The sequence below is a fragment of the Giraffa tippelskirchi genome, chromosome 8, assembly GCF_054371585.1.
Source record: "Giraffa tippelskirchi isolate mGirTip1 chromosome 8, T2T-mGirTip1v1.2.pri, whole genome shotgun sequence".
Classification (NCBI taxonomy): domain Eukaryota; kingdom Metazoa; phylum Chordata; class Mammalia; order Artiodactyla; family Giraffidae; genus Giraffa; species Giraffa tippelskirchi.
Window position 1 is genome coordinate 128974824 of NC_137282.1, and position 26545 is coordinate 129001368.

The window sequence follows — 26545 nt, forward strand, 5'->3', positions numbered from 1 at the left end:
CCAAAGCTAAATTTATAGTGTATACATAGAATAAGGGGATGAATAGCACATATCAAGAAAATGACTCATTTTAGGAACAAAAAATTTAGGCAAAGAGTTCAAGAAATTCACATCTCTTACAATTAGGGGAAAAATGGACTTTTCCTGTAAAACTGTCATCTTTTCATGACCCAAACTTAATTCCACCCCAGATCTCCCACAAGCCCCCATGAATATACAGTTACGTGGCCCGCCTGTATGTGCACTCTTCTGGTGCACATATAAACTTCACCCACACCGCGGAAGAATAAACTGCATTAAAAAAGAATAATGCATGCTTTCCCCCTCTGTCTTGGAACAAAAACTCTAAAGGGTAGCGGATAGGTTTTCTGTATTCTGTGCACTACTGCCCCCAAGATGCTACTGAATAATTGATGAGCTTATGATTAGACTGCTATTCTCAGTTCTGAACAACATTCACAGGCCAAATTTAATTCACATCTAATACTGAATTCTACTCTTTTATCATCATCAAAATATGTATCAAGACTGTTCTCTGTTTCTTAGAATTCCATCAGTTGATTCTTTACCTAGTCATAATCTTGGTATGTGACCAGCTCAACCACAGTATCAAGTTAGGATGTCACTGACACAAATCCTCATAGCCTGTCAAGAAAAGCTACCAAGACCATGCCTTTATAAGAGAAGCAAGACTCCAATGCACACATGTTTAGGAATATAATTAGAAATAATTATATTAACACAAGAGGAGGAGATGCTAGTTATACTTTATATAAAGACTACTTTCTTACTGCTATTTCTAAGAGAAAAAATAAACTGTAATTAATAAAACTTTTAATGGTAAGATGGAGTTCATTTAGTTTAATGCCATCATATTATCTGACAAACATAAACTGATCAAATGTAACAGAAATCCTGCAATAGATAAATGCCTGCAAACTATTTCCTTCTCCAAGTTTATAAAGAAAGCTTATGTTTTACTTGGCTAACAGGGTGGCATCAGCTGCTGATAAGGAATGTTTATAAAATACTTCCTCTGCTGTGCTATGCCTATGGGTAAATCTAAAGTAACCCATACGCCCTGTGGAGAAGGAGGGCTTTAAATAATGGAAGAAGGCAGCTTTTTAAGGATATTAAATGAAAGATGTTCCATGTAGACAACATGGCAAAAGCAAGAATCTCAGGGCACTATCACAAAATGTGAAACTGGAAAGGAAGTGTGCTTTGAGTGATAACAGAGAAGAAACAGAAACAGACCAACAGTATGGCGGAATCTCGCACTGTAACATCCGTCTAAACCAGGAGGCCCTCCAGGGACACACAGCAGAGACCGGACGGCAGTTCCATGGGCTGGGCAAATCATTTCAAGTCTCTGAGAGTCATCTTCCATCTTAGAAAAGGAGTGGCTGGAGTTAGGCCACATTCTGTGGTCCCTTCAAGTTCTAAATCTCTATGTAACTAAATCATACATGTAGGATCAGTGATCGCATGTGACTGTTTGAAGTATAAACTGGTTCAGCTTTTTAGAGGTTAGCTTAGCACAATCTGTCAAATTTTTAAATATATATTTCCTATAATCCAGCAACTGTGCTTCTAGAATAATTCGGCATTGCTTGCAATAGCAGAAAGGTGAGGGGGGGTGATAAATTGCAATGCATTCATACAATACAGCCATTAATAAGAAGGGAACAGATCAAAAGTTCTGACTTGAGCTCCAAAACACAGTAAGTAAAGAGGACAGGCTTTAGCTCAACAGGATTCAACTATATAAATATATGTAAGTGTATGTATACATTTAAGAAGGCACTTAAATATCTACTGAACAAATTAAGTAAATACACACACTGGAAAAAAGAACTGCAAGGCCACACACCAATTATTAACAGCGGTAAGTAACCTCCTGAGAGGGGGTGGGAATTAGGGGATGGAAGGGAATAAATGCGAAGGTTTATGTTTAAACTCAATGTACTTATGAAGAGTATCCTTCTTTTTTTTTTAATTGGAATATAACAGCTTTACATTGTTGTGGTTTTTCCTTCTTTTAAAATAAGAATTCATCTTTTATTTAAATATTTCAAAAAATTTTAAGAAGTGGAACCTTTAAATAGTGATGAAATATCTGCTTATCTAAAGGAAGCCTCCCCTGCAACCGCCCCCAAACAAAAGGATGAAAACACTGATATAGATGGTCTCTGAACTGCTGTACTTTTCTGAGAGGTAATTTGAGAAGAAAAGAGCAAACATTGATGGAACAGATTTTTAGTAAATAAGAGATTTTTTTAATAGCTAAAGTAAGCCAAAACAAAATCCTGGAGGGCAGTGACTAGGTCTTTCTCGCATCCCACAAGGACAGTATTCAACAAACAAATATCACACTGGAATGAAATGATCCAAGCACAGGTTGGAGACACAAACTTGGGACTCCATGTCACTCTCAGGAGCTGATTATAAAAATACATGTGCTCATCTTAAAAATCTCTCAACAGTTTACAACCAAATGTTTTCATTAAGAAGTTCTCCCTCCCCCTAATATTCAGCAGGTGTTTGGTTTCTAAATTTCCACTTTGCTAATCAAGGCTATATTCCTGTATCACACTTTGCATGATGTTTCTCATATTTTTCAAGTATTTTAAAACTTAAAACACAATTATTATGCAGCACCTTTTTTTAGTGTTCTCTTCCTAAACGTCTCGTGATTTATGGTTTTTCAGTTGTAAACTCTATAGATACTTCAAGAATGTAAACAAGCATTAACAACAGTATAGTCCTGAGAGTTGACATTCTGGTAAAAAAAATCTGTTATATCACTATTCTATTTTTCCATCCACAAAAATATACAACACCAGCTGACGTGCTTTTTTTAGTGCACAGGTCTGCATTCTCAGAACAGAGGAAGGATAGGACTGTCCTTTCTACATGCCAATATTATTTAGCTTGTTGGGATAAGCCCGTGTTGCTTTTTCTAAGGGGAAGGACTGAAGGAAAGCAAGTGTTTAAGAAGGAAAAGTTCATGAAGGAAATGATTCACACAGCTCAGTTCCAGGTATATTTACTTCTCAGATAATATTCAACTCAACAAGCAATTGGATGTAGCCTAGCTACAGGGTGAAGAAAGTAACAGGTGATGAGCATTACCCATAAATACAAACTTAAAGAACTAATTACTTTTCTCCTTGTGCTATAACACCTGTAACTTAAAGCGATCACACAGCAAGTGATCACTACAGTTTGTTCTCCAATCTCACCCCTTTCACAATTAACAGAAGATGACATTCCAAAAACAAGTAATGTATAAGTTGTAGAACTCTCAAGTCTTTCCCATAGAAACAACATTCCAACATCTGGTGGCCAGTCACAAATACCTCTTTATTCCCAAAAGTGCTTAAGGATCGGACCACTATGGAAACTACCCATAACACTATACAAAAATGCTGAGTCTCAATGTGGGAAGAAAAAAAACGATACCGCATTTAGCTTCAGGGCGATAGGAGAGAAAACTCTTCTCCACTCGTCCCTGCTTGCTGGATAAGACCCAGGAATTACCACTCTGCCTTCTTCATTGGTTTCATCTGAAGATTTTTCAGCAGGTTCTCTCTCTCTCTCTGGCTCCACTCAGCATGACAGAATTTTCATGCACTCTCCTGCCCCCTTGTAGCTGCACTGGCCAAAATGGTAGCTAGTCACTGAACCCATGAATACATGGCTAGTCCAAGTTGAGACATGCTATAAAATAAACATTGTATTTCAAAGACTTACGAAAACATCTCACTTATTTTTTCACACTGAGATATTGAAATGACAATATTTTAGATATAATGGGCTTAACAAAAATATCTCTAAATTATTTGACCTGTTTTTCTTTCCTTCATCATGGCTACTAAAAAAATTTCAATTACAAACACAGCTTGCATTTGTAGCTCACATTATGTTTCTCCTGGCAGAACTGCTTATAAATTGTATTAGGAAAGGCAGTAAAAAGTATCCAGAGTCACACTACCTGAGTTCAAATCTTGGCACCACCACTTATTACTGTGTAACCCTTGACACAGTGGGTTTCTAAGCCTTGTTTTTCTAAGCCTCCATGTTTTCTTCTATAAAATGTGGTGGTACTAAAGTACTGTCTCAGAGGACTGCTGGTAGAATTAAGCAAGGTAAAACAATTACTATGGTGCCTGACACATAATAAATGTTCAGTATTAACCGCTATTATCACTCCACTATACTATTATTATTATTTGCTAATACATGAGGGGGAAAAGGACAGAGACAAGTGGATAAAAAAATGGAAAGAGGGCACAAACACAGACAGTCCAGAGAGAATTTCGCGTTTCTCCTCCAAAGACACAGCACCCATGGAGACCCACACTACTCAGTGGCAGCATCTGAGTATTTCCAGTACACTTTCTTCCACATGAATATGTCAGAGAACATGGAAATACAGTTAAAGGGCACGCCACTCCTGCAGCAGTTTGAAGAAGCTTAGCTTGGACACTGGGAGACAGACTTGCTAACAAGGTATCAGCAAAGTGTACTCCTTGGCTACTGGTAACCTCACTAGTAAATGAGAAGAAAGGGTTAAAGTTCTCTGAAGTCTGTTCCAACTATTGAACACTCTTCTCCTCTCTTTCCAAAATGGTTGCAGAGCAAAAACAGCTACATCAGAGGTCCAGACCACCACCATAAAACACCGAACTTAAGCACAGACGCTGCCTTACCACCACTTGTCCAGCCTATAGTGAAAGCCAGGGATTTGGAATTGTTGGCTCTTCTGAGATTTCATTGTCTTCTCTCATACAACCAAGCTTTTACTACTGGAAATTCTTATATTCTCATCTGGCTAAATTCACCTGCTCTTTCGAGGTTCAGGAACAGACCTCACACCCTTCAGCAACAGCCTCCACTGATACTGCCAATCTTCGTCAGGTGTCTCTTTTATGTGCTTTGAAATCAGCTTATTTTCCTCTATCACTGCCCCCGTCAACAGCATCCAGTGATCTTGTTAGTGATTTGTCTTATTGGTGAGCAAACTTCCAGAGAATAATAACATGAATTCATGCAACAAATACTGAATTAATGTCTTAGTCGTCTTTATATACCCAGTAGCTAATACAGTTTCTAGTATATTTAAGCTCTCAAAATTAACCAAAAAAGGCCATATAGATATTAACAGCTCTCTTCCCTGAATTCCAGATTTCAACATCCCACTGCCTAGCTTATACCTCTACTTGGTTACCTCAAAAGTACTTCAAAATTTACTTTGTCCTCCCTACATCTCTCTGCCACTAAAAAACCTGCCCTTCTACCGTGTTCCCCAGCTCTGGGAACCCAATTATGGAAACCAGAACGACATCTACTTCAACCTTACCTCCCATACCTAATTTATCAGCAAGTCTTTTAATTTTACCTCCTAAATGAGCTCTCAAACTCACTTACTTCTTGGCAACTTCCATTCTAGTCCACACCACCCCTGTCTCTCACTCAGACCATCTTTCTAACCCATCTCTCTGTTTTTACTCCAAACTGTCCCCATACAGCAACCAGACTGAATGTCACATTATAAAACTGATTATGAACTCTTTCCCTCAACCCCTCCATGACTCGCATTCCCACTTAAATACCTTCAGTGGCTTCTCAAGCCTCTTAACACAAGAGAACAGGAAAAACACGTAACTAGGCCTTCAAGGCTTGCAGAGTCTGGCTCCCTTCTGACTCCACAGTCATTTCCCTAACGTTCCTTGGCGCATGATAAGCTCCCTCAGGCCAGAGGGCTTTGGCATAGTTATAGTCAATCCTGTAATCAGGCAACCTTATATGAGATACTCCAGTCAACTGGAGAGGTTCTCCTGCTGGCTTTGAAGAAGTTGTCAGGTTGTGACAGGGTCCTGTAGTTAGACCTGAAAGTGGCCTCTAGGAGCTCCGAGAGACCCCCAGCAGACAGCCAGCAAGAAAATGAGGACCTCAGTCATTCTGCTAACAACCAAAGAACCTGGTGGAGGACCCCAAATCTCAGATGAGACCACAGCCCCTACAGTCCCCTCAAATTCAGCCTGGTAAGACCCAGAGCAAAGAATATAGCTATCCCATACCTGGACTTCTGACCTACAGAAATTATCATGAGGGGCTGCAGTTTCAAGCTGTAAGTCTGTGGCACATCAACAGAAAACTAACACAGTGGCCATCATCCCTACCAGACTCAACACCCACAACAAAAATTTTGCTATATTGCCAACTGTTCTGTAATAAAATTCATAGATTGAGAACCCACTAGTTACTTATAAAAAATACATTAGCTATAAGGGAGAGGTTTTTTAATAATTTATAATAAAATAATATGCATCTCAACCAAATTAGAAAACCAAACTGTCCCTATAAATTTTCATAATGCCTTCTGAGGAGAGTCCATAACCATAGCCTCTGTTTGCCAGGACACTGTATATAGAACACATTGACTCAAAATTAGAATATTTAATCTTAAAATGCTTATTATTTGCTAATTTTGTTTCTTTACGCATCATGTTGTAAAGGATGTCTTTGAAAATCACAGTAGCATAATATTGTTGTTCTAACCTTTTCCCAAAATGGACTTAAGAAGGTTTGAAAGCCTCATAATTTCCTTTTATCCCTCCTCCTTCTCAATTATTTAGTACTCACTGGGCACGTGATACTGCTACTCGAAATTAATTTTCACACTTAAATAGACTTTTAAAGCTTCTAATTAATTTCAGAACTCTCGTTTTTTAGATGTGAACAGAGAATCACCATCATCTAGCGGCTCATTATACACACTATAAAATATTTCACCCCAGCTGTGAAGCTGGGCATAGTAAATACATTTTGTTGCCTTAATCAAGATTTATGATAACATAATAATGTAATTTTTAAAGGCCACATGCCAAAGTACTTTCTAAATTAATAAAAATACTTAGTCCTTAACCTATAACACACTTTAAAATCATCACGCAGTGTCGCAGGTAGCTCTGTGCCTCTGTGCCCAGGGCTAGTAACAACTGATGGAGAGCCTGTCACTGAGCCCATTTACTTGATTTATTTTACAGTAGCCTTCTAAGGCCACATACATAATGGGTACGCACTGTGTGATGGGAAAATAAATTATTTAGTCTGGACAACCGGACAGTGTTACCACTAAGTTATTAATTCACTGAGAGGGGGAAATACCCTGAATAGCCTTTTTTCATACCCAATAGCAACACTATTAGTAACTATTTACAGATCCCCAGGAACCTAGAGCTAGAAAGGACTTAAGGATCATAACCATGGTTTTTTACAAATGAGGAAACTGAGAAACCTGTCTAAGCTTACAGCCAACAGTGGCAGAAACTAGGATACGATAAGGGGAGATAAGGCTATGGGTTCTAAATCTCCTCAATCAGAAAATGGGGATAACCACAACCCTGGTAGGGTGGTTATGAAGATGCAATGAAATAATATAAAACACATGAAGGATACAGTATATGCTTGACACTTAACACCCCATAACAATCATTTTCTTGCCCTGAGTTTCCTCCACCAACTTCCCCATCACATTTTTTTTTTTAACCAAAACATCATTTAGGATGATGTACATTTGGCGATGATCTTCTGACAGGTATACTGCATTGAAATACAAATTAGAGCAAACTACATATTTCATTTAGGAACAGGACTCACTAGGAGGCTACAGAGGAAGCAGCTGACTCCAAACGTCAGGAGTTAAGCCTATACCCCTCAACAGTTTAAAATACTTTCAACTTGTTGGACTGAGCCCATATCAGCTTAGCCAAGGTGGACAGCATGCAGAGTATAGGCCAGTTTTTTAAAATTATTTATCTATTATTTTTGGTTGTGCTGAGTCTTCGTTGCTGCACATGGGCTTTCTCTAGTTGTGGTGAGCACGGACTGCTCACTGGTGGCTTCTCTTGGGGCGGAGCACAGGCTCTAGGCACTTGGGCTTCAGTAGGGGTAATGCACAGGTTTTCGCTGCCCGTGGCATGTGGAATCTCCCCAGACCAGGGATCAAACCCATGTCTACTGCACTGGCAGGTGGATTCCCATCTACGGCACCACCAGGGAAATCTGAGGCCAGTTTTCAATACTGTACTTCACACACAGTTTCTAATTCCTTTTCCAGTATTCAAACTTTTCATAAGATTATCTTTACCCGTGGTCACCTCTTCGTAACCTGCAATTCACTCCTGAATCCACCGAAGTCTCATTATCAGCCCACTGCTCCACTGAAACCGTTCTTATCAAAGTCATTAATAACCTCTTAATTGGAATAGATTACAGCTGTGTTAGAGATAAAGCTAATTAGATGCAAAACTTTAAAAAATATCCAACAGTGGGCAGGGGACACTGTCCTGGTCTGGGGCACAACGGTGCCAGCTCAGTTCTGGATGATACAGATGGGTCACCTTGCTACCTACTCCTTATGCCCATGCGGCTTGGGCCTCCCCAAGCAGCAGCCCCCATGCTTCACGTAGGCCAATTGCTAAGCTGAAAGGCCAGGAAGGGCTTCTGAAAGTCAAATGGCTACTGTAGGGACTTCCTTGGTGGTCCAGTGGCTAAGGCTCCATGCTCCCAATGCAGGGGGGCCTGGGTTCAACCCCTGGTCAGGGAACTAGATTCCACATGCCACAACTAATATGCAGCACAGCCAAATAAATAAATTAACTTAAAAAAAAGAAAAACCAACAAAACTTAATTTATAAAACCTTGCTTCACATTTCAAAAACTACTACCTTTTCTCCAAAGCATCCTTCCAGAAAATACTGTGAATACAGAGATTGTGTGAATACACAATCGGAAAGATTATAGCACGTGCAACAACAGAGGTCGACTTCATATGACAAGATTCATGGTTGTTTCAGGATATGTCTACAAACTTTTTGACATCCTCCCCAAAACGGTGGAACCTAAAAGGCTTCCCTTGAGTGTGGGTTGGACTCAGTGACCCACTTCTAACAAAGAGAATTTTGTGGCAGTGTGTCATCAAGATAGGGTATGTGAGGCATGCGGTTTCCTCCTTGCTCTCTCTCCTATCACTTGCTATGGGTAAAGCCAGCTGACATGCTGTGAGGATAATCAAGCAGCCCCACAAAGACCTAAGGCTGCAGCCATCATGGAGGCAGACGCCCCAGCCCCATTCAAGTCTTTAGATGACCTGTCACAGAATGTCTACAATTGAGTCAGAGTCCACTCAGTTAAACTTCAACTAAATTTCTCACCCAAAGGTACTGTTAGGTAAGAAATATTTGTCATTTTAAGCTGCTAAATTGAGGTAATTTGTTACACATCATGCTGTGTTTGGTCGCTTCAGTCCTGTCCAACTCTGCAACCCCAGTCTCCTCTCTCCATGGGATTTTTCAGGCACGAATACTTGGGATTTTTCAGGCATGAATACTGGCACGTGTTGCCATTTCCTCCTCCACTGGGCCTTCCAGACCCAAGGATCAAACCAGCATCTCCTGCGTCTCCTGGATTGCAGGCAGATTTTTTTACAGCTGAGCCACCGGGGAAGCACCAATGTGTCACATAGCAATAGATAACAAATACAGGGTTTAATATTTGTCTATTTTTATTATTTTAATTTTATTTAAAAGTTCATTATGAAATTAATGGAAATCAACAATGCTTTACAAAGATAATTATAGTCACTATTTCCAGGAATGTATAAAATTGGACTCAAAAGGTATCAGAATAAGAACATCAAACCAGAAGAGAATATATCCACAAGTATCTAGCTTGTAAATATACACAGGTATCTATTTACACTTGAGTGGGTGAAAGGAATAAGTGGTGTGGAAAGAAAGACAACTAGCTGAGAAATTTCAATTTGGGGTGAGCACCAAGACATTTTTCACTAAGTGATTAAAAAAGGAGTTCTGAATTTACTTTAAATGTCATTAGCTTGGAAAAGTACAACTCTTCCTCCAGAAAACTGCACCTATGCATAGAGAATGGAAAATCTGAATGTTTATGTAAAATAACCTGTCAGTCAACTAAAAACTTTTGGGTCAAATATAGCATGTCTTCTCAGGAGAATCCGCATGGGGGCCTTTAACTGTCTACCTCTTTTTCTTCTCCATTTCTAACAATATTACCAAATTGTTTCCATCATTCAGGCAGTTAATAAAATTCTTACTTCTCAAACAGCTTCCCCCAAATCAGCAGAAACAAGATTGGATTTCTTCATCTAGATATTTCCATGATAGGGCCCCACACTGATGGCGCTGAAGAGCGCGGCTCTGGAGACCAAGCATGGGGCTGCAGACTTGTCCCACCTCACTGGTCACAGACACAGGCAAACTGTTCTCCTCATTCTGAAACTCAGTTGCCTAATTAGTAAAATGAGGATAATATCCAGTTTACAAGGTTTTATAAAGAGTAGAAAAGGCCTAGCATAATGCAGCCACTTGATAAACAGTGGCTGTTTTTGCTTATATGCACTATATTTCCAAACCAAGAAAACAAGGACACAGACTGCCAGAATATTTCCTGTATCACATAAAGACCCAAAAGACAGCCCAGGAGATTTATGAGGATTTATGACATGCTATAATTTCTGGAATATTATAAAAGCTTACAAGCTGAAATCAAAACTGAACACTCAGGTGTTCAAATATTAGAGAACCTAGATTGTGATCAATATTTATATAACATATCATATTCTATTTTGTTGTTGTTCAGTCGCTTAGTCGTGTCCGACTCTTTGCAACCCCATGGACTGCAGCATGCCAGGCTTCCCTGTCCATCACCAACTCCCAGAGCTTGCTTAAAGTGAAAGTGAAGTTGCTTAGTCATGTCCAACTCTTTGCAACCCCATGAACTGTAGCCTACCAGGCTCCTCCATCCATAGGATTTTCCAGGCAAGAATACTGGAGTGGATTCCATTTCCTTCTCCAGGAGATCTTCCCGACCCAGGGACTGAACCCAGGGCTCCCACATTGTCGGCAGACGCTTTACCGTCTGAGCCACCAGGGAAGTACAGGGAGCTTGCTTAAACTCATGTCCATTGAATTGGTGATGCCATCCAACCATCTCGTGCTCTGTCATCCCCTTCTCCTCCTGCCTTCAAGCTTGCTCAGCATCAGGGTCTCTTCCAATGAGTCAGTTCTTCCACCAGGTGGCCAAAGTATTGGAGTTTCAGCTTCAGCATCAGTCATTCCAATGAATATTTAGGATTGATTTCCTTTAGGATTGACTAGTTTGATTTCCTTGCTGTCCAAGGGACTCTCAAGAGTCTTCTCCAGCACCACAGTTCAAAAGCATCAATTCTTTAGCACTCAGCCTTCTTTATGGTCCAACTGTCACATCCATACATGACCACTGGAAAAACTATAGCTTTGGCTATATGGAACTTTGTTGGCAAAATTATGTCTCTGCTTTTTAATATGTTGTCTAGGTTTGTTAAAGCTTTTCTTCCAAGGCGCAATTGTCTTTTAATTTCATGGCTGCAGTCATCACTCATAGTGATTTTGGAGCCCAAGAAAATAAAGTCTGTCACTGTTTCCACTGTTTCCCCATCTACTTGCCATGAAGTGAGGGGAACAACAAGGCTTCCCTTGTGGCTCAGCTGGTAAAGAATCCACCCGCAATGTGGGAGACCTGGGTTCAATCCCTGGGTTGGGCCCACAATGTGGGAGACCTGAGTTCAATCCCTGGGTTGGGAAGATCCCCTGGAGAAAGGAAAGGCTATCCACTCCAATTTTCTGGCCTAGAGAATTCTATGGTTGTATAGTCCATGGAGTCGCAAAGAATCGGACACGACTGAGTGACTTTCACTCACTTGATGGGACCGAATGCCACTGACAGTCACTTTTTGAATGTTGAGTTTCAAGCCAGCTTTTTCACTCTCCTCTTTCACTTTCATTAAGAGGCTCTTTAGTTCCTCTTCACTTTCTGCCATTAGCATGGTGTCATCTGCATAACTGAGGTTACTGATATTTCTCCTAGCAATCTTAGATTCCAGCTTGTGCTTCATCCAGCCTGGCATTTTGCATATGTACTCTGCATATAAGTTAAATAAGCAGGGTGACAATATACAGCCTTGACGTACTCCTTACCCAATTCTGATCCAGTCCGCTCTTCCATGTCTGATTCTAACTGTTCCTTCTTGACCTGCATACAGGTTTCTCAGGAGGCAGGTAAGGTGGTCTTGTATCCCCATCTTTAAAATTTTTTCACAGTTTGTTGTAATCCATACAATCAAAAGCTTTAGCATAGTCAATGAAGCAGATGTTTTTCTGGAATTCTCTTGCTTTTTTGATGATCCAACAGACGATGGCAATTGGATCTCTGGTTCCTCTGCCTTTTCTAAACCTAGCTTGAACATCTGGAAGTTCTCAGTTCATGAACCAACAGAAATATGTTTTTCTCCTCTACCAAACTATATATTCTTTGATTGCTTTAAAAAAATTTTTGGACTTCCCTGGTGGCACAGTGGATAAGAATCTGCCTGCCTTTGCAGGGGACACAGGTTCAATCTCTGGTCTGGGAAAATTCCATGTGCCACAGAGCAACCAATCCCAAGCACCACGCTACTGAGCCAGCGCTCAAGAGCCGGAGAGCCACAACTAATGAGACCCTGTGCCAAAACCACTGAAGTCTGCATGCCCTAGAGCCTGCACACTGCAACTACTAAGCCTGTGTGCTGTAACTACTGAAGCCCATGCACCTAGAGCCTGTGCTCCACAACAAGAGGCCACCGCAATGAGAAGCCAGCACACTACAATACAGTAGTAGCCCCCGTTCACCGCAACTAGAGAAAGCCCACACAAAGCAATGAAACCCAGCGCAGCCAAAAATAAAAATAAATAAAATTTAAAAGACTTTTCTGTATATCTCTATATTCTCTCATGGCTCTAGCATACATACATAGGGCTGAATAAATTTATCTTCAAGTCCTCAATGTCTACTCATATCAACATTTGTTGTTGTTCAGTCACTCAGTCATGTCCACCTCTTTGCAATACCATGGACTGCAGCACACCAGGCTTCCCTGTCCTTCATTATCTCCTGGAGTTTGCTCAAACTCATCTCCGTTGAGCTGGTTATGCCATCCAGCCATCTCATCCTCTGTCAGCCCCTTCTCCTCCTGCCCTCAATCTCTCCCAGCATGGGGGTCTTTTCCAATGAGTCAGCTCTTTGCATCAGGTACCAAAAGTATCGGAGCTTCTGCATCAGTCCTTCCAATGAATATTCTTGATGTCTACTCATAGCAATATAGTCTTAAGATTGTAAAATTCAGGCATCAGATCTTTCTTTCACAAGGTGTATATCATGCCCTGCCAAGTCGCTTCAGTCATGTCGGACTCTTTGTGATCCTGTGGACTGTAGCCTGCCAGGCTCCTCTGTCCATGCGATTCTCCAGGCAAGAATACTGGAGTGGGTTGCCATTTCCTCCTCCAGGGGTTCTTCCCAACTAAGGGATCGAACCCAAGTCTCCCACATTGCAGGCAGATTCTTTACCACTGAGCCATCAGACCCCTAACTAAAGCCAGTGTTGGATAACCAGAGCAATGAGCATTTCTCTATGTGTAGCACTCTGCACAGTTCCTGGCACACAGTATATACTTAATGAATGAATGTTAGTAGAAAGAATAAATTGAGTGAACAAGAGCCAAATGAAGCATGCTGAGTAGCTAACAGGTCTAGCTACAATTTAACTCCTGAAATCTCTGTATATCTTTGCACAACTATTGTCTGATTTCCTTATACAGCAGTTTTCATTCCAATCCCAAAGAACGGCAATGTCAAAGAATGTTCAAACTACCATACAATTGCACTCATTTCACATGCTAGCAAGGTAATGCTCAAAATCCTTCAAGCCAGGATTCAATAGTACGTGAACTGAGAAATTCCAGATGTACAAGCTAGATTTAGAAAACATAGAGGAACCAGAAATGAAATTGCCAACATCTGTTGGATCATAGAAAAAGCAAGAGAATTCCAGAAAAACATCTACTTCTGCCTCATTGACTATGTTAAAGCTTTTGACTGTGTGGATCACAATAAACTCTGGAAAATTCTGAAAGAGATGGGAATACCAGACCATCTTACCTGCTTCCTGAGAAACCTGTATGCAGATCGAGAAGCAACAGTTAGAACCACACATGGAATAACGGACTGGTTCCAAATTAGGAAAGTAGTATAGCAAGGCTATATATTGTCACCCTGCTTATTTAACTTCTGTGCAGAGTACACCAGGCGAAATGCTGGGCTGGATGAATCACAAGTTGGAATTAAGATTGTCAGGAGAAATATCAACAACTTCAGACATGCGGATTTGTTGTTGTTCAGTCGCTCAGTCATGTCCAACTCTTTGCGACCCCATGGGCTGCAGCACGCCAGGCTTCCCTGTCCTTCACTACCTCCCCGAGTTTGCTCAAATTCATGTCCATTGAGTCGGTGATGCCATCCAACCATCTCATCAAGAGGCTCTTTAGTTCTTCTTCACTTTCTGCCATTAGGGTGGTATTATCTGAGTATCTGGGAATGCAGATGGGAATACCAGACGACCTTACCTGCCTCCTGAGAAACCTGTATGCAGGTCAAGAAGCAACAGTTAGAACCAGACATGGGACAATGAACTGGTTCAAAATTGGGAAAGGAGTACATCAAAGCTATATATTTTCACCCTGCTTATTTAACTTATACGCAGAGTACATCATGCAAAATGCCAGGCTGGATGAAGCACAAGCTGGAATCAAGATTGCTAGGAGAAATATCAATAACCTCAGATATGCAGATGACACCATGCTAATGGCAGAAAGTGAAGAGGAACTAAAGAGCCTCTTGATGAAGGTGAAAGAGGAGAGTGAAAAAGCTGGCTTGAAACTCAGTATTCAAAATATGAAGATCATGGCATCCAGTCCCATCACTTCATGGCAAATAGATGGGGAAACAGTGGAAACAGTGACAGACTTTATTTTCTTTGGCTCCAAAATCACTATGGATGGTGACTGCAGTCATGAACTTAAAAGATGATTGCCCCTTGGAAGAAAAGCTTTAACAAACCTAGACAACATATTAAGAAGCAGAAACATCATTTTGCCCACAAAGTTCCATAGCCAAAGCTATAGTTTTTCCAGTAGTCATGTATGGATGTGAGAGTTGGACCATAAAGTGGCTGAGCACTGAAGAATTGATGCTTTCGAATTGTGTTGGAGAAGACTCTTGAGAGTCCCTTGGACAGCAAAGAGATCAAACCAGTCAATCAAAGGAAATCAACCCTGAATATTCATTGGAAGGACTGCTGCTGAAACTCCAATACTTTGGCCACCTGATGCAAAGAGCCGAGTCACTAGAAAAGACCATGATGCTGGAAAAGATTGAGGGCAGAAGGAGAAGGGGACAACAGAGGATGAGATGGCTAGACACCATCACCAACTCAATGGACATGAGTTTGAGCAAACTCCAGGCGATGGAGAAGGACAGGGAAGCCTGGCATGGTGTAGTCCATGGGGTCGCAAAGAGTCGGACACAAGTGAGCAACTGAACGACGACAATATAGAAGAACTCCCTTATAACTTCCTATCATAGATGTAGGACTAACATCTATGATATTAGCACTAACATTTGTGCTATATGAGTATATGAGACATGTAAGACCCAAAGTATATCAGCAGAGAAGAAAGAAGTCCTTATGTTCTTGTTCCTCTCCATCCACATTTCTGTGATTTTATCTCATCCTATTTCTTTCCTTTGAGTTTTGCCCGTTTTGCCCGTTTTGCCCATCCTATTGTAAACATCTCAGGTACAGAAAGTATATTATTTTCTTACTCTATAAACCTCCGAAGTACCTAATAAAAGATACCGATTGTAATCTTGGCATGTTTTTAAGACAGAATGTTCAGACTTTTTAAAATAAATTTTTTATTTTGTATTGGGGTATAGCTGATTAACAATGTTGTGATAGTTTCAGGTGAACAGCGATGGGAACTCAGCCATACATATCTTGTATCCACTCTCCCCCAAACCCTCCTCCCCTCCAGGATGCCACATAACATTGAGCAGAGTCTTGGCACTTGTTATTGACAACCATTTTGCTAACTGGGCTCTCTGACATTTAAAAGGGGGCTGCTGCTGCTGCTGCTAAGTCGCGTCAGTCGTGTCCGACTCTGTACGACCCCATAGACAGCAGCCCACCAGGCTCCTCCGTCCTTGGGATTCTCCAGGCAAGAATACTGGAGTGGGTTGCCATTTCCTCCTCCAATGCATGAAAGTGAAAAGTGAAAGTGAAGTTGCTCAGTCGTGTCCGACTCTTCGCGACCCGCCATGGGCTGCAGCCTACCAGGCTCCTCCGTCCATGGGGTTTCCCAGGCAAGAGTACTGGAGTGGGGTGCCATTGCCTTCTCCGTTAAAAGGGGGCAGGGGCATCTAATTCAGAGTCAAAAGCACCTAGTTATGCATCAGCTATCTGAAAGATATTTTCTGCAGTTATTGTGTTTGTGTGTGTCTATAAAATTACAAACTATCTTCTCAGTGATCCAGCAGAGATATGAGGATGAAAGAATGTTAGTACGTGCAATCACCCATAAGCACATTGTTAAGAAGCTTCAAAGGTTCATTCAAACAATGTTATGTGCCAAGCATTATACCAAATTCTGGATGAAACAAATAAGAATGAGTTGAAGTTCACAGAACTGGTAAGCAGAATGGTGGTTCTGCAGGCTCTTACTTCCTTATTTTTCCCTAAACTTTCTCTGAATTTTCCATCAGCCTCAATCTGTTTGTTAGCCTCTATGCTGGCCCCTCTTCCTCCACCAATCCTCCAAGTCAGTGTTTCTCAAAGTGCGGTCCTGGGAATAACAACGTTAGCATCAAATGAGAACTTACTTAAAATGCAAATTCAAGAGCCTCTGCCAGACTTACTGAATCAGAAACTGTGGAGGTAGGACACTAAGAAATCTGTGTTTTACCAAAGCCTCTAGGTATTTCTGATGAATGCTCAAGTTTGAGAAACCATCCAAAAGTTCCACTCCATGTTCTTTCCAGTTCTCATTCTCAACTTTTCTGGGTAGGATAATCTTCTTCCGCTACCTCTGCAGCTTAACTATTACAACTACTAACAGCAACAGCTGTCATTTATAAGCATTTATCATCCAGGCACTGTCCTGTTGTGTACATACTATCTTAATTGCCACAACAATTCTTGTATTATTAACCCCACTTTTCAGGGGAGAAGAAAAAACGTAGGTTTAGAGATGCTAAATAACTTGTCCAAGGTTACTCAGTCTAACCAACAGAGGCATAAGAGATTTGACTTTTGGGTTTTCCTAACTCCAAAGACTATACTAAGTCCTAGAATGCTACTACATGGTAGCCTTGGAGGCTGTCAGTTACATGACAATTACTTCTAAACTGTCTGATAAACTCTGGAGTAGAACTTCCAATTAGCTAATGGACCTCTCTAAACTCCACACAGGGGGCTTAAAATTAACATGCCATCATTTCTTCCCTCTATTCCTGATCCTGTGTTTTCTAATCTAATGTCCTCATAATCATCAGTGTCACTTTTGACTTCTCACTCTCTCTCACCTCTAGCTGTCCATAACATTCAGAGATTTTAACATCTAAAATATCTTTACAAGCTGTCCATTCCCACTGTCCCTCTTCAAGATCTGGGCACCTCTCACCTACATCCTAATTGGTTTCCCCACCTCTCCACTCTAAAGCAACTCTGCACATGACCTGCCACTTAACTTTCTGATCTGATTATTCTACCTTCCACCATTCTCTTATCACCAACACAGAATTAGTGCTGGCAGGTCTAGGCTTTTTAGAATAAAAGACTTCCTCATAATTTGGCTCCAACCATAACTTTCCTATCTCATCACTTCTGCTATACAAGAAGTCTACAAAAAAGAACTCAAAGTTCTCCCACTTAATTTTAATCTTTGGCAATTTTGCTTATGCTCTTGCCTATGCCTGGAATGATTGTTTTCCCTTTTCCATGTGGCAAAATACTAATTAACCTTCAGGGCTAAGTTCCATCATCTTTAAAGTTTTCCCTGACTCTATCGATTTATTTCCCCAGCCAAAGTAATCTATTCCTTCAGCATTTTATTTATTCCAAAAATAGTGAGCCATTATCGTAACGTGTCATGGTTAGTTAGTCTGTCTCCTCTGATGAACACTTGATATCTCAGGTATACTGTGTTTTATTCGCTGTCCCTGCACCCAACACAGTGCCCAGCCATAGCCAGTACCCGATAAATATTTGCTAAGTTGTTAAATAATGCAACATTTGGTGTTGCAACATTACACAGGTTAGCAATTCAAGTTCAGGTTTATGCAACACTCAAAAGAATGCTCACATTACAACAAAAGATAAAGAGTGAAGGTTCAATATTTAGCAGCAGCATCTGTAATTTTCTCAAAATCTTTTTGTCAATATTTTTGAGTATCCTTCAAATAGACTCCTTTCCCAGCTAACATGATTTGTATATTTTACAGGATCAGCAGGAACTACAAACCTCACAGACTGCTATAAGAGATAATCCCAAGGAAAACTGTGTCAGTGAGAGTAGCTGGATAATTGCTTTGGGTACATCATTTCAGTACATTTCCAATAGAACGGCCCCAGCACATCAGGTAGATTTTAGAAATGAGGGCATGCACTGCCGACTAAATACATAAGATAAGCGCACAGTAGTGAGACATTTATTCAAATTAGTACTGAAATCAGAGGTCTACCTGCTTTTGGTTCAACTATAATATCCTTTTATTTTAAGTAAGGATAACACTTATTCTTGTCTAAGACTCTACTTTGAGTAACACAACTCCCATCCCTCCCAGGAAGCAGGGTCCGTTTTATCAGTGGGATGCTGATAAGCCTGCCTGAGGCTTAACACTTTCCCTCCCGAACCTGCTAAACCTTCTCTCTCCAATTATCCCCTCTCATGGGACATGTACGTCGCTGCAATATATTCCCCCAGTGACCAAATTCACACTATTTTCTCAAACATATGACTTACCTCTAAAAGAAAGTTTCCACTTCTTCCAAAGATAAGATCAATCTTTTCTAAGTTGGCACTGTACTTAAAGTATAGCACCTCACATAGCACCTGTTTACAGACTACCTCATCTGGTTTCACAATTATTTTATATAATATGCTTTATTTTCCCAGCTATACCGTTTTCACTCCTAAGGGAAAAAAGCCAGGTCTTTCAATGTCATTTGTAATCCCACAATCCTCCTCCCACATACAGCATAATACTGGGCACAGGCAGCGTATGTATTAACTACTTGAAGGACTGAGCTAAATGCTTGCTCAGCACTGATACACGACTTAGTCACAGTGTCACATATAATATATATCTACTGTGTCTACTCAGTGGCAAGCACTTCTGCAGCTGCTGGGACACGGCCCTGAAGGAAACAAATGTGATTCCTGTCCTAAAAGCTACTATTGTCCAGAGCACAAGAAATATTGAAGTCTCAGTACTCGAAGTGCTACAGAGCAAGGTTATCACTGGTTCCAAGATATAAGAACCTCAAGTAACAAACTGAATCACAGACTTTTCGAACTGAATGAGAAGTTATAAGTTATTGTCTTCAATTTTCTTGCAAAATCATTATTACATTTCAGTACAGCCTACCTTTCCACCGTTTCTAGGCATTGCCTTCATCAACTATCAGGAAAGACTGACTTCTTTCCTACCTCCAATACTTTCTCCTGAGCATAATCACTAGGCGAGCGAGTCCAAGGCACTAAGAAAGCACTGGGCTGATGATAAGCTGCACCCAATCAGGCTTGTCCGACTATCAACATTTTCCAGCCCACACGATGAACAGAATCTGTGTTTTCTGCCTAGTAAATACCAAGCCTGTACTTCGTTTAAAGAAAATAAAAGGCAGCGCCTCCACACTTACTTGGCCCTAATAATGACAGAAGCACAACATGGTTTAGGGAAATAAAACAGCTGATTTGAGTATTTGGAGGAAGAACTAAGGATGTCTATCCACCCCTTGGCCTCAAAATCTGTAGCAACAGCGTGATAAAATGCTAAGCGCCGACAAAGTTTTCAGCGTGCGTCAAACACGTGCACACAACTCCTGAAGTTGGAAACACCAGGCAACAAGTTGCCCGCCCCCTCTCCACAGTGACAGATCTCCTGCCCCCGGTCGTGGGTGTGTCTGACGCGGCGCCCGGGCACTGATTCACAACTCTCTCCATAACAACCGGCTCCTCCTCGGAGCCCGGCCAGGGCAGGGACGTTGAGGGCCCCCAGCAGGGCCCAACTTATCCGAACCCCAACCACTGCGTTCCCGGTTCCTCCTCGCCGTCGGTCTCGCGCAGCCTCGTCTCAGGCAAGATGCGAGGCTGCTCAGGGAGCCGGACATCTCGGGCTTCAGATTCCTCGGCCCGAGAGCCTGGCAGAGCCGCCCCGAGGGCCCCCAGACGCCCCAGACGCTTCCAGGACTAAAGTCTCCGCCGGCCCCAAGCGGCCGGTTTCCGGAGCGCCCGCGCCCAGGAACTGACCCTCGTCAGCCCCCGTCTGCGCTCCTTCCCCGCCCCCCCCCCAGTAGGCGGCTGAGGAGCGCGGAGGGGCGCGCGTCCCCGCGCCCCGGGCCCGCGCAGCAGGTGCGGCCGGGCCCCACCTCCCCCGCGAGGCCGCGGCTACTCACCCCGACGATGTTCCTCTGCGACCTCACGGCCCGCAGGGACGCCTCTTCCGCCCGCTCCGCACACCCCTCGTAGCCACCGCCCCCTCGGCCGCTGCCGTCGCCGCCGTCCTCGCCGCCGCCGCCGCCGCCGCGGCGCGCGTCCGCTCTCACGCACACCGCCGTGGCCGCGCACGCGCCTCTGCGCGCTTGCGTCACGTAGCAACCGATCGGCGGCGGGCCGGCCTGTCCCACGGGTTCAGGGCCGGGAGGTCGCGTCCCGCGGGTTTTGCGGCTTTCTCGCACCCGCCCGACCCGCTGCCCTCCGGATCAAGGGGCACCAGGGTGTGGCTGCCCTTCCGGCACCTGGCTCCGGGTGAGTTACGTCACTTCACGTCACTGTATGGCGTCACCGATCGCTTCACTGCAAACGGGGAGGTCCCCGTCGTGATCGCCCAGGCGCCTGTCGGGGAGACGGCAGGGTCTACAGACTGCTGTCCCGACTGGAGCGGATCCCATCGGCTACTTCTGCGAAGTGCAGGAAGGCTTTTCCAAGAACTGGGACCTTTGGGGCTGAGTGCACGGTTAATGTGAAAGAATGCCTAGTGACACTCGTTGACTCCGCAGCAGCGTGCGATGGACCCGGCATTGAATTCCTCCGACTCTTGTTTCTTCGTTTTATAAGTGAGAATAACAATACCTATCCTACCTACGTTGTGCGGCTAAAACAAAATAATGTGTGCAAAAGTGCTTTTTAAAGTATAAAGCTCACTAGACTTTAAAGTATCTTTATTATAAGGAAGGCAGTCAAGCAAGAGCAGTTAAGAGCATAGACTGTGGAGACAGGGAAACCTAGTATCAAGTCTGATCAGGAATGTTGGACCGTCAGTTCTGCTTGACCCTTGGGCTTACTGGAGGTCCGGGGTGTGGGGCTTTGGAGAGAGTGACTGGAAAGGACATAATTCCAGCCAAAGGAAGCTTCCTGAGTAAAGGTATGGAAGTGAAAGTAGACAGGAAAAGCAAAGCTTGAGGCAGGGAGATCAGTTATGAGGCCATTGCTGTACCCCAGATAAGAAATGATCAGAGCCTTAACCAAAGCTTTGGCAGAGGGAATGTAAAGGAAGGGACAGATGTGAGCACTGTTAAGGTTGTAGCATTGACAGCACTGACTGAGGGATAAATGAGTAGGCCAAGTTTCTAGAATGTCTGAGGTAGGTGGTGGAAACAAATATGTAACAAGAAGTGAAGAAAAATTAGCCGGGTCATCCACAAATTTGTAATCCAGGAAATCATATAATGCTGATGACAACGCCAGTAGGATGATAGGATTTGTGGGATATGATGATGTATTCTGTCTGTGGGATTCTCCAGGAGCCTGGCAGGCTATGGTCCATTGGGTCGCAAAGAGTCGGACACGACTGAAGTGACTTAGCATGCACACACGCACAATGATGTATTCAAAAATGGGCATGTTTGTTGGGGAAACATTCTGCATTCATACACATGTTACATATTTTACTAACAGATGTCACTGCACCTGCCCTAGCTCACTCCTCGCTGGAGCAGTGACTTCCTGATTGGTGAATTTTAAAGGAGAAACTGGATATGTGTAGCCCATCCTTTTTTTTTTTTCCCCCTCTTAAAGGAAAACTTCCATCAGGGAACTATCTTTGTGTTCCTCTCTGATTCATCAGGAGTGGAGCCTGGAAGTGGGGTTGAGGGTGCTTGGTCCAGAGCTGCAGGGTTAATAAGCCTATGTAATTCCAGAGTTTAGCATTAGGAAGCTCTCTGTCCACAGGTAATATTCAATACCAGTTTTTTCAGTTGTAGTATATAGAATTACTATATATGGGTAGACTCTGGGAGTTGGTGATGGACAGAGAGGCCTGGCGTGCTGCAATTCATGGGGTCGCAAAGAGTCGGACACAACTGAGCGACTGAACTGAACTGAACTGATACAGAATTACAGATCCTGAAAGATTTTCATGCCCATATCTCCAGAACCTGTGAATGTTACCTTACGTGCCAAAAGGGACTTTGAAGGGTTTTGTTTGTTTGCTTTGTCTTTTTAGTTGGTTTTTCTTTGTTTTGCTTTTTTGGTTTGGATTTTTGTTTGTTTGTTTGTCTTGCCTGCACCAAGCACGTGGTGCTTTAGTTCCCCTACCAGGGATTAAACCTGCTCCCCGTGCACTGGGAGCATGGAGTTTTAACCACTGGACCACCCAGGGAAGTCCCGCAGGTGGGTTAAATTAAGGATCTTGTGATGGAGAGATTATCTTGGATTATCTGGTTGGACTGGAGGCAGGAGGGTCAGAGTCAGACGGTGAGAGATGATGATGGAAGCAGAGGTCAGAGAGAAATGTGGTAAGAATCTGCACTGCTGGCTTTGAAGATGGAGCCAAGGAATGCAGGCAGCCTCTGGAAGTGGAAGAGGCAAGGAAAGATTCTTCCCCAGAGCCCTCAGAGAGAACACAGCCCTCCCAGTGCCTTGATTTTTAGATTTCTGATCTCCAGAACTGTAAGATAATAAATTTGTATTGTTTTAAGCCACCAAGTCTGTAGTAACTTGTTACAGCAGCAATAGGAAATGAATACATTCAGTAATAAAGATGATAGTTGGTCTCCTGCTACATTCTCTTTCATTTAGATTAAAGAATGCAATTGATTAGGTTCTTTCAGAGGTGACTGCAATGTGACTGTGACTTAATGAGGGAACTTTCACATGCAGAGGGAAATAAACATCCAATCAACAGTCAAATTACACAGATTTGTGAGTGAGGAGACAAGTTGAGTTAAAATAGATTTAGAGGACATTAATTTATAATTGGTAATTAAAGTCCGAGGTGTGGATGAGATCAATCAGAACACAGAAGAAACGATCAAGAGGACCAAGGATAGATCCCCGGGAAGCACTAGGGCTGTGGCAGATGAACAGAAGCACACAAAGTCTGAAGAACAATGGCCAGAGAGAGAAAAGAACTAGGTGAGTGTAGTGCCTCTGAAGCCCAGGTGGGAAAGAATTGCAAGATGGTCTCAGCAGAGTCAGAGACCACAAATAGGGCAAGCATACGAAGGGCTGGAAAGCACTGACTGGATGAGCAACACAAGAGTGATTGGTGAGCAACACCCACAGCTGAGTGAGGTAGTAGAGGTATATATTAAACTGTTGGGGTCTGAAAGGCAGGTCAGTATAGTGGGTTGCCATCTGGACTAGCTGATGGGAGTTTGAGATTCCAGTCTTGGTTCTGGCCACTAACTAGCTAAGTAACCTTTGGCAAATCACTTAACTATTCCACACTTTGGTTTCCCATCTACCAAAGGAGATGTCTATGATCTTCACATAGATTCCCAGAGAGTCCCCTGAACTTTATATTTGACTCATTTGCTTATAACAGCACACTTCAAATCCTCATTTCACAAAACAGAATCAGTATATTATGTTTCAGCTTATGACCAGAAACTATGGATATGGATATGTTACCGTTACTCAAGAAACTCACACTTTTGGAAGGAAGATTAACATAAAAGTGGGTAACTAATTGCCATAGTTCTTTTTTAAACAAATCAAGGTATAAATTGAATGAACTGTGACTCTAACACAGTATACTACATACTATATTAGAATTCTGTATGAAGTGAATGAGGGATATATAAAGTAATACAGGGAGCAATCATTTTTGCCAAACGGAAATCAAGGTGTTACATTTACCCACTCTCAGGTGGACACAGTGTGCCTCAGAAATGACATAACCAGAACCATAAGGCATTTCCATGGTGATTTAAAAAAAAAGAAAGAGGAGTTGTGCCAGTCCACCACTGAGCATTTAACACTACTTCTGGATAGCTTTGTTGTGATTAGAATGAATATTTATATACAACTACTTCTGAACTTAAGTATACCATTTAATTGGAGAAATGGGCATGTGTAAAACTTGAATGCAAAAGTAATTTATTTACTTTTCCACCAAATTGAAGTGAAAATATTTATCTGTTATGCATGCCACACTCTGTTCCATTTGCTCATCTAATCCTCATATACTATCTCATTTAATTTCAGAAACTTCAGCTTATTGTATCAAAACTGATATTATATTTCTGTTTTAGCAGTAAGGATACAAAGTTTAAGTAACTGGGCCAAGGTCTTGCTAACAGCAGTTATGTAATAGACCAGGCATCCTCTCTTTAGGAAACCTTCCCTCCAGCCATTATTTAGTCTAAGTGTCCTTTCTCTGTACTGTTACATCGTGGTGGTGGTGTTTGGTTGCTAAGTTGTGTCTGACTCTTTGTGACCGCGTGGACTGTAACCCACAAGGCTCCTCTATCCATGGGATTCCCCAGTCAAGAATACTGGAATGGGTTGCCATTTCCTATTCCAGGGGATCTTCTCGACCCAGGGATCAAATCCATGTTTCCTGCATTGGCAGGCAGATTCTTCACCACTGATCCACCAGGGAAGCACACTATTACATAGTATGCACTCCTTTATTTTAGCGTTTACTGTAACACTGATGATGCTTCCTATGGGCCAGGTACAGTTTTAGGTAGTTCTGGTCATTAACTCACTTAAGCTTCATAATAACCCTTTGAGGCAGGTGATATTATTAATCACAGTGCTTTATAATTCAGGAAACTAAGGCATAGACAGATAAAGTAATTTACTCAAGGTGACACAATGGTGATGGAGACGGATTCAAACCTAGATAGTTGGGTTCTAGAGTTCATGCTCTTAACATCCAGATTGCTGCCTTCCTTCATATCACGCATCCTCTGCTAACATTGAGAGGTTCTGCTGCTGCTGCTGCTGCTAAGTCGCGTCAGTCATGTCCGACTCTGTGCAACCCCATAGACGGCAGCCCACCAGGCTCCACCGTCCCTGGGATTCTCCAGGCAAGAATACTGGAGTGGGTTGCCATTTCCTCCTCCAGTGCATGAATGTGAAAAGTGAAAGTGAAGTCGCTCAGTCGTGTTTGACTCTTCGCAACCCCATGGGCTGCAGCCTACCAGGCTCCTCCGTCCATGGGGTTTCCCAGGCAAGAGTACTGGAGTGGGGTGCCATTGCCTTCTCCATTGAGAGGTTCTAGACATACTTTAAAGAACTCTCTAGTGCAGTAATTATAGGGTTATCGTGTGTGATATTGCTGTGTATCCCTCATTAAAAGACCTAAGAGAATTTTTCGCTCTCAGCCAAATGCCATGAAATGGTTGACTACCCTTGAGTAACTGATATGTTTTCTGCTTATAGGCGATGTGTATTACATAACTGGCTGTTTCTTCATTTCACTCTGACTGCCAAGAAGCTCTGAGAAATCTGTGGCTCAGCATTAGTAACTGGAAGGACTCTTAGCTTGCATATCTACATTCTGTTGGTTTGAAATTCTTCAAAATTAAAGGCTGGGGGAAATCTAAATTCTTCTGCATTTTCTAATTATTGATATTGTACATTTATTTTATAATTAGAAAAAGTAAACCTTGTTTTTAAAAGAAAGTTTGCATCTTTGCATGATTTCTCAGACTTTGAATCTGTGGACAAGAACTAGTTTCAGATTAACTTCCATGAATTCAGTGTAGAATCCTAGTCCCTATAAAACCAGGAGTTCTGTGACCTTGAAAGTCCACATCAATAGAATTGGTGTTCAGACAAATCAGAAAGCATTTCAAGTAGCATAAAACAGGCAAGTTGTGACTCTCCTTATTTTTAACTTATATCTAAATAACTTGAAACGACTTTTGGATTATTTGAACATATTCTGCCTTGCTTTAGAGGTAAAGTCAGTCATCTTCCTTAATGCTGATATTTTATTATAATTAACTTTAATGTACAGTTGATTTTGTGGTTTAGCATTTATCAGAAATGGATGAAGATCACTTGTTCTAAAACTAAAATAGGTATTTTGGTACATGTCTTGCAATTTAACTGGCTTAGATCCAGTAACTCAA

At 42.1% G+C, this 26545-nt stretch overlaps 2 protein-coding genes across 4 annotated transcripts in view; one reads left to right on the forward strand and one right to left on the reverse strand.

The window, feature by feature from the left end:
• The window catches only part of BTBD9 (BTB domain containing 9), a 396006-nt gene extending 375251 nt beyond the window's left edge, over nucleotides 1–20755 (reverse strand). For 2 of the 3 annotated variants that reach the window (XM_081523212.1, XM_081523209.1), the window contains exon 1: nucleotides 20633–20755. The gene's annotated coding sequence lies outside the window, so the exon portion shown is untranslated. Of the gene's footprint in view, nucleotides 1–20256; nucleotides 20528–20632 lie in introns of those variants that run through there. The other variant, XM_081523210.1, reaches the window with a different exon arrangement.
• Nucleotides 10224–26093, forward strand: LOC145519008 (uncharacterized). The gene is made up of 4 exons (XM_081524262.1): nucleotides 10224–10300; nucleotides 20203–20455; nucleotides 20534–21292; nucleotides 25851–26093. Exons 1-3 carry the CDS (start codon nucleotides 10224–10226, stop codon nucleotides 21200–21202), a joined length of 999 nt encoding a protein of 332 aa, XP_081380388.1. The 3' UTR covers nucleotides 21203–21292; nucleotides 25851–26093.
• Nucleotides 26094–26545: the final 452 nt, after the last annotated feature.

Excerpts from the sequence above, each read along its gene's own strand:
- LOC145519008 (XM_081524262.1), top strand. The coding sequence starts at position 10,224 with ATGGCGCTGAAGAGCGCGGCTCTGGAGACCAAGCATGGGGCTGCAGAC. Across the intron at positions 10,301-20,202 it reads CTCACTGGTCACAGACACAG|CCCGGCCAGGGCAGGGACGT; the intron begins GCAAACTGTTCT and ends TCCTCCTCGGAG. Across the intron at positions 20,456-20,533 it reads CCGCCGGCCCCAAGCGGCCG|GCGGCTGAGGAGCGCGGAGG; the intron begins GTTTCCGGAGCG and ends CCCCCCCAGTAG.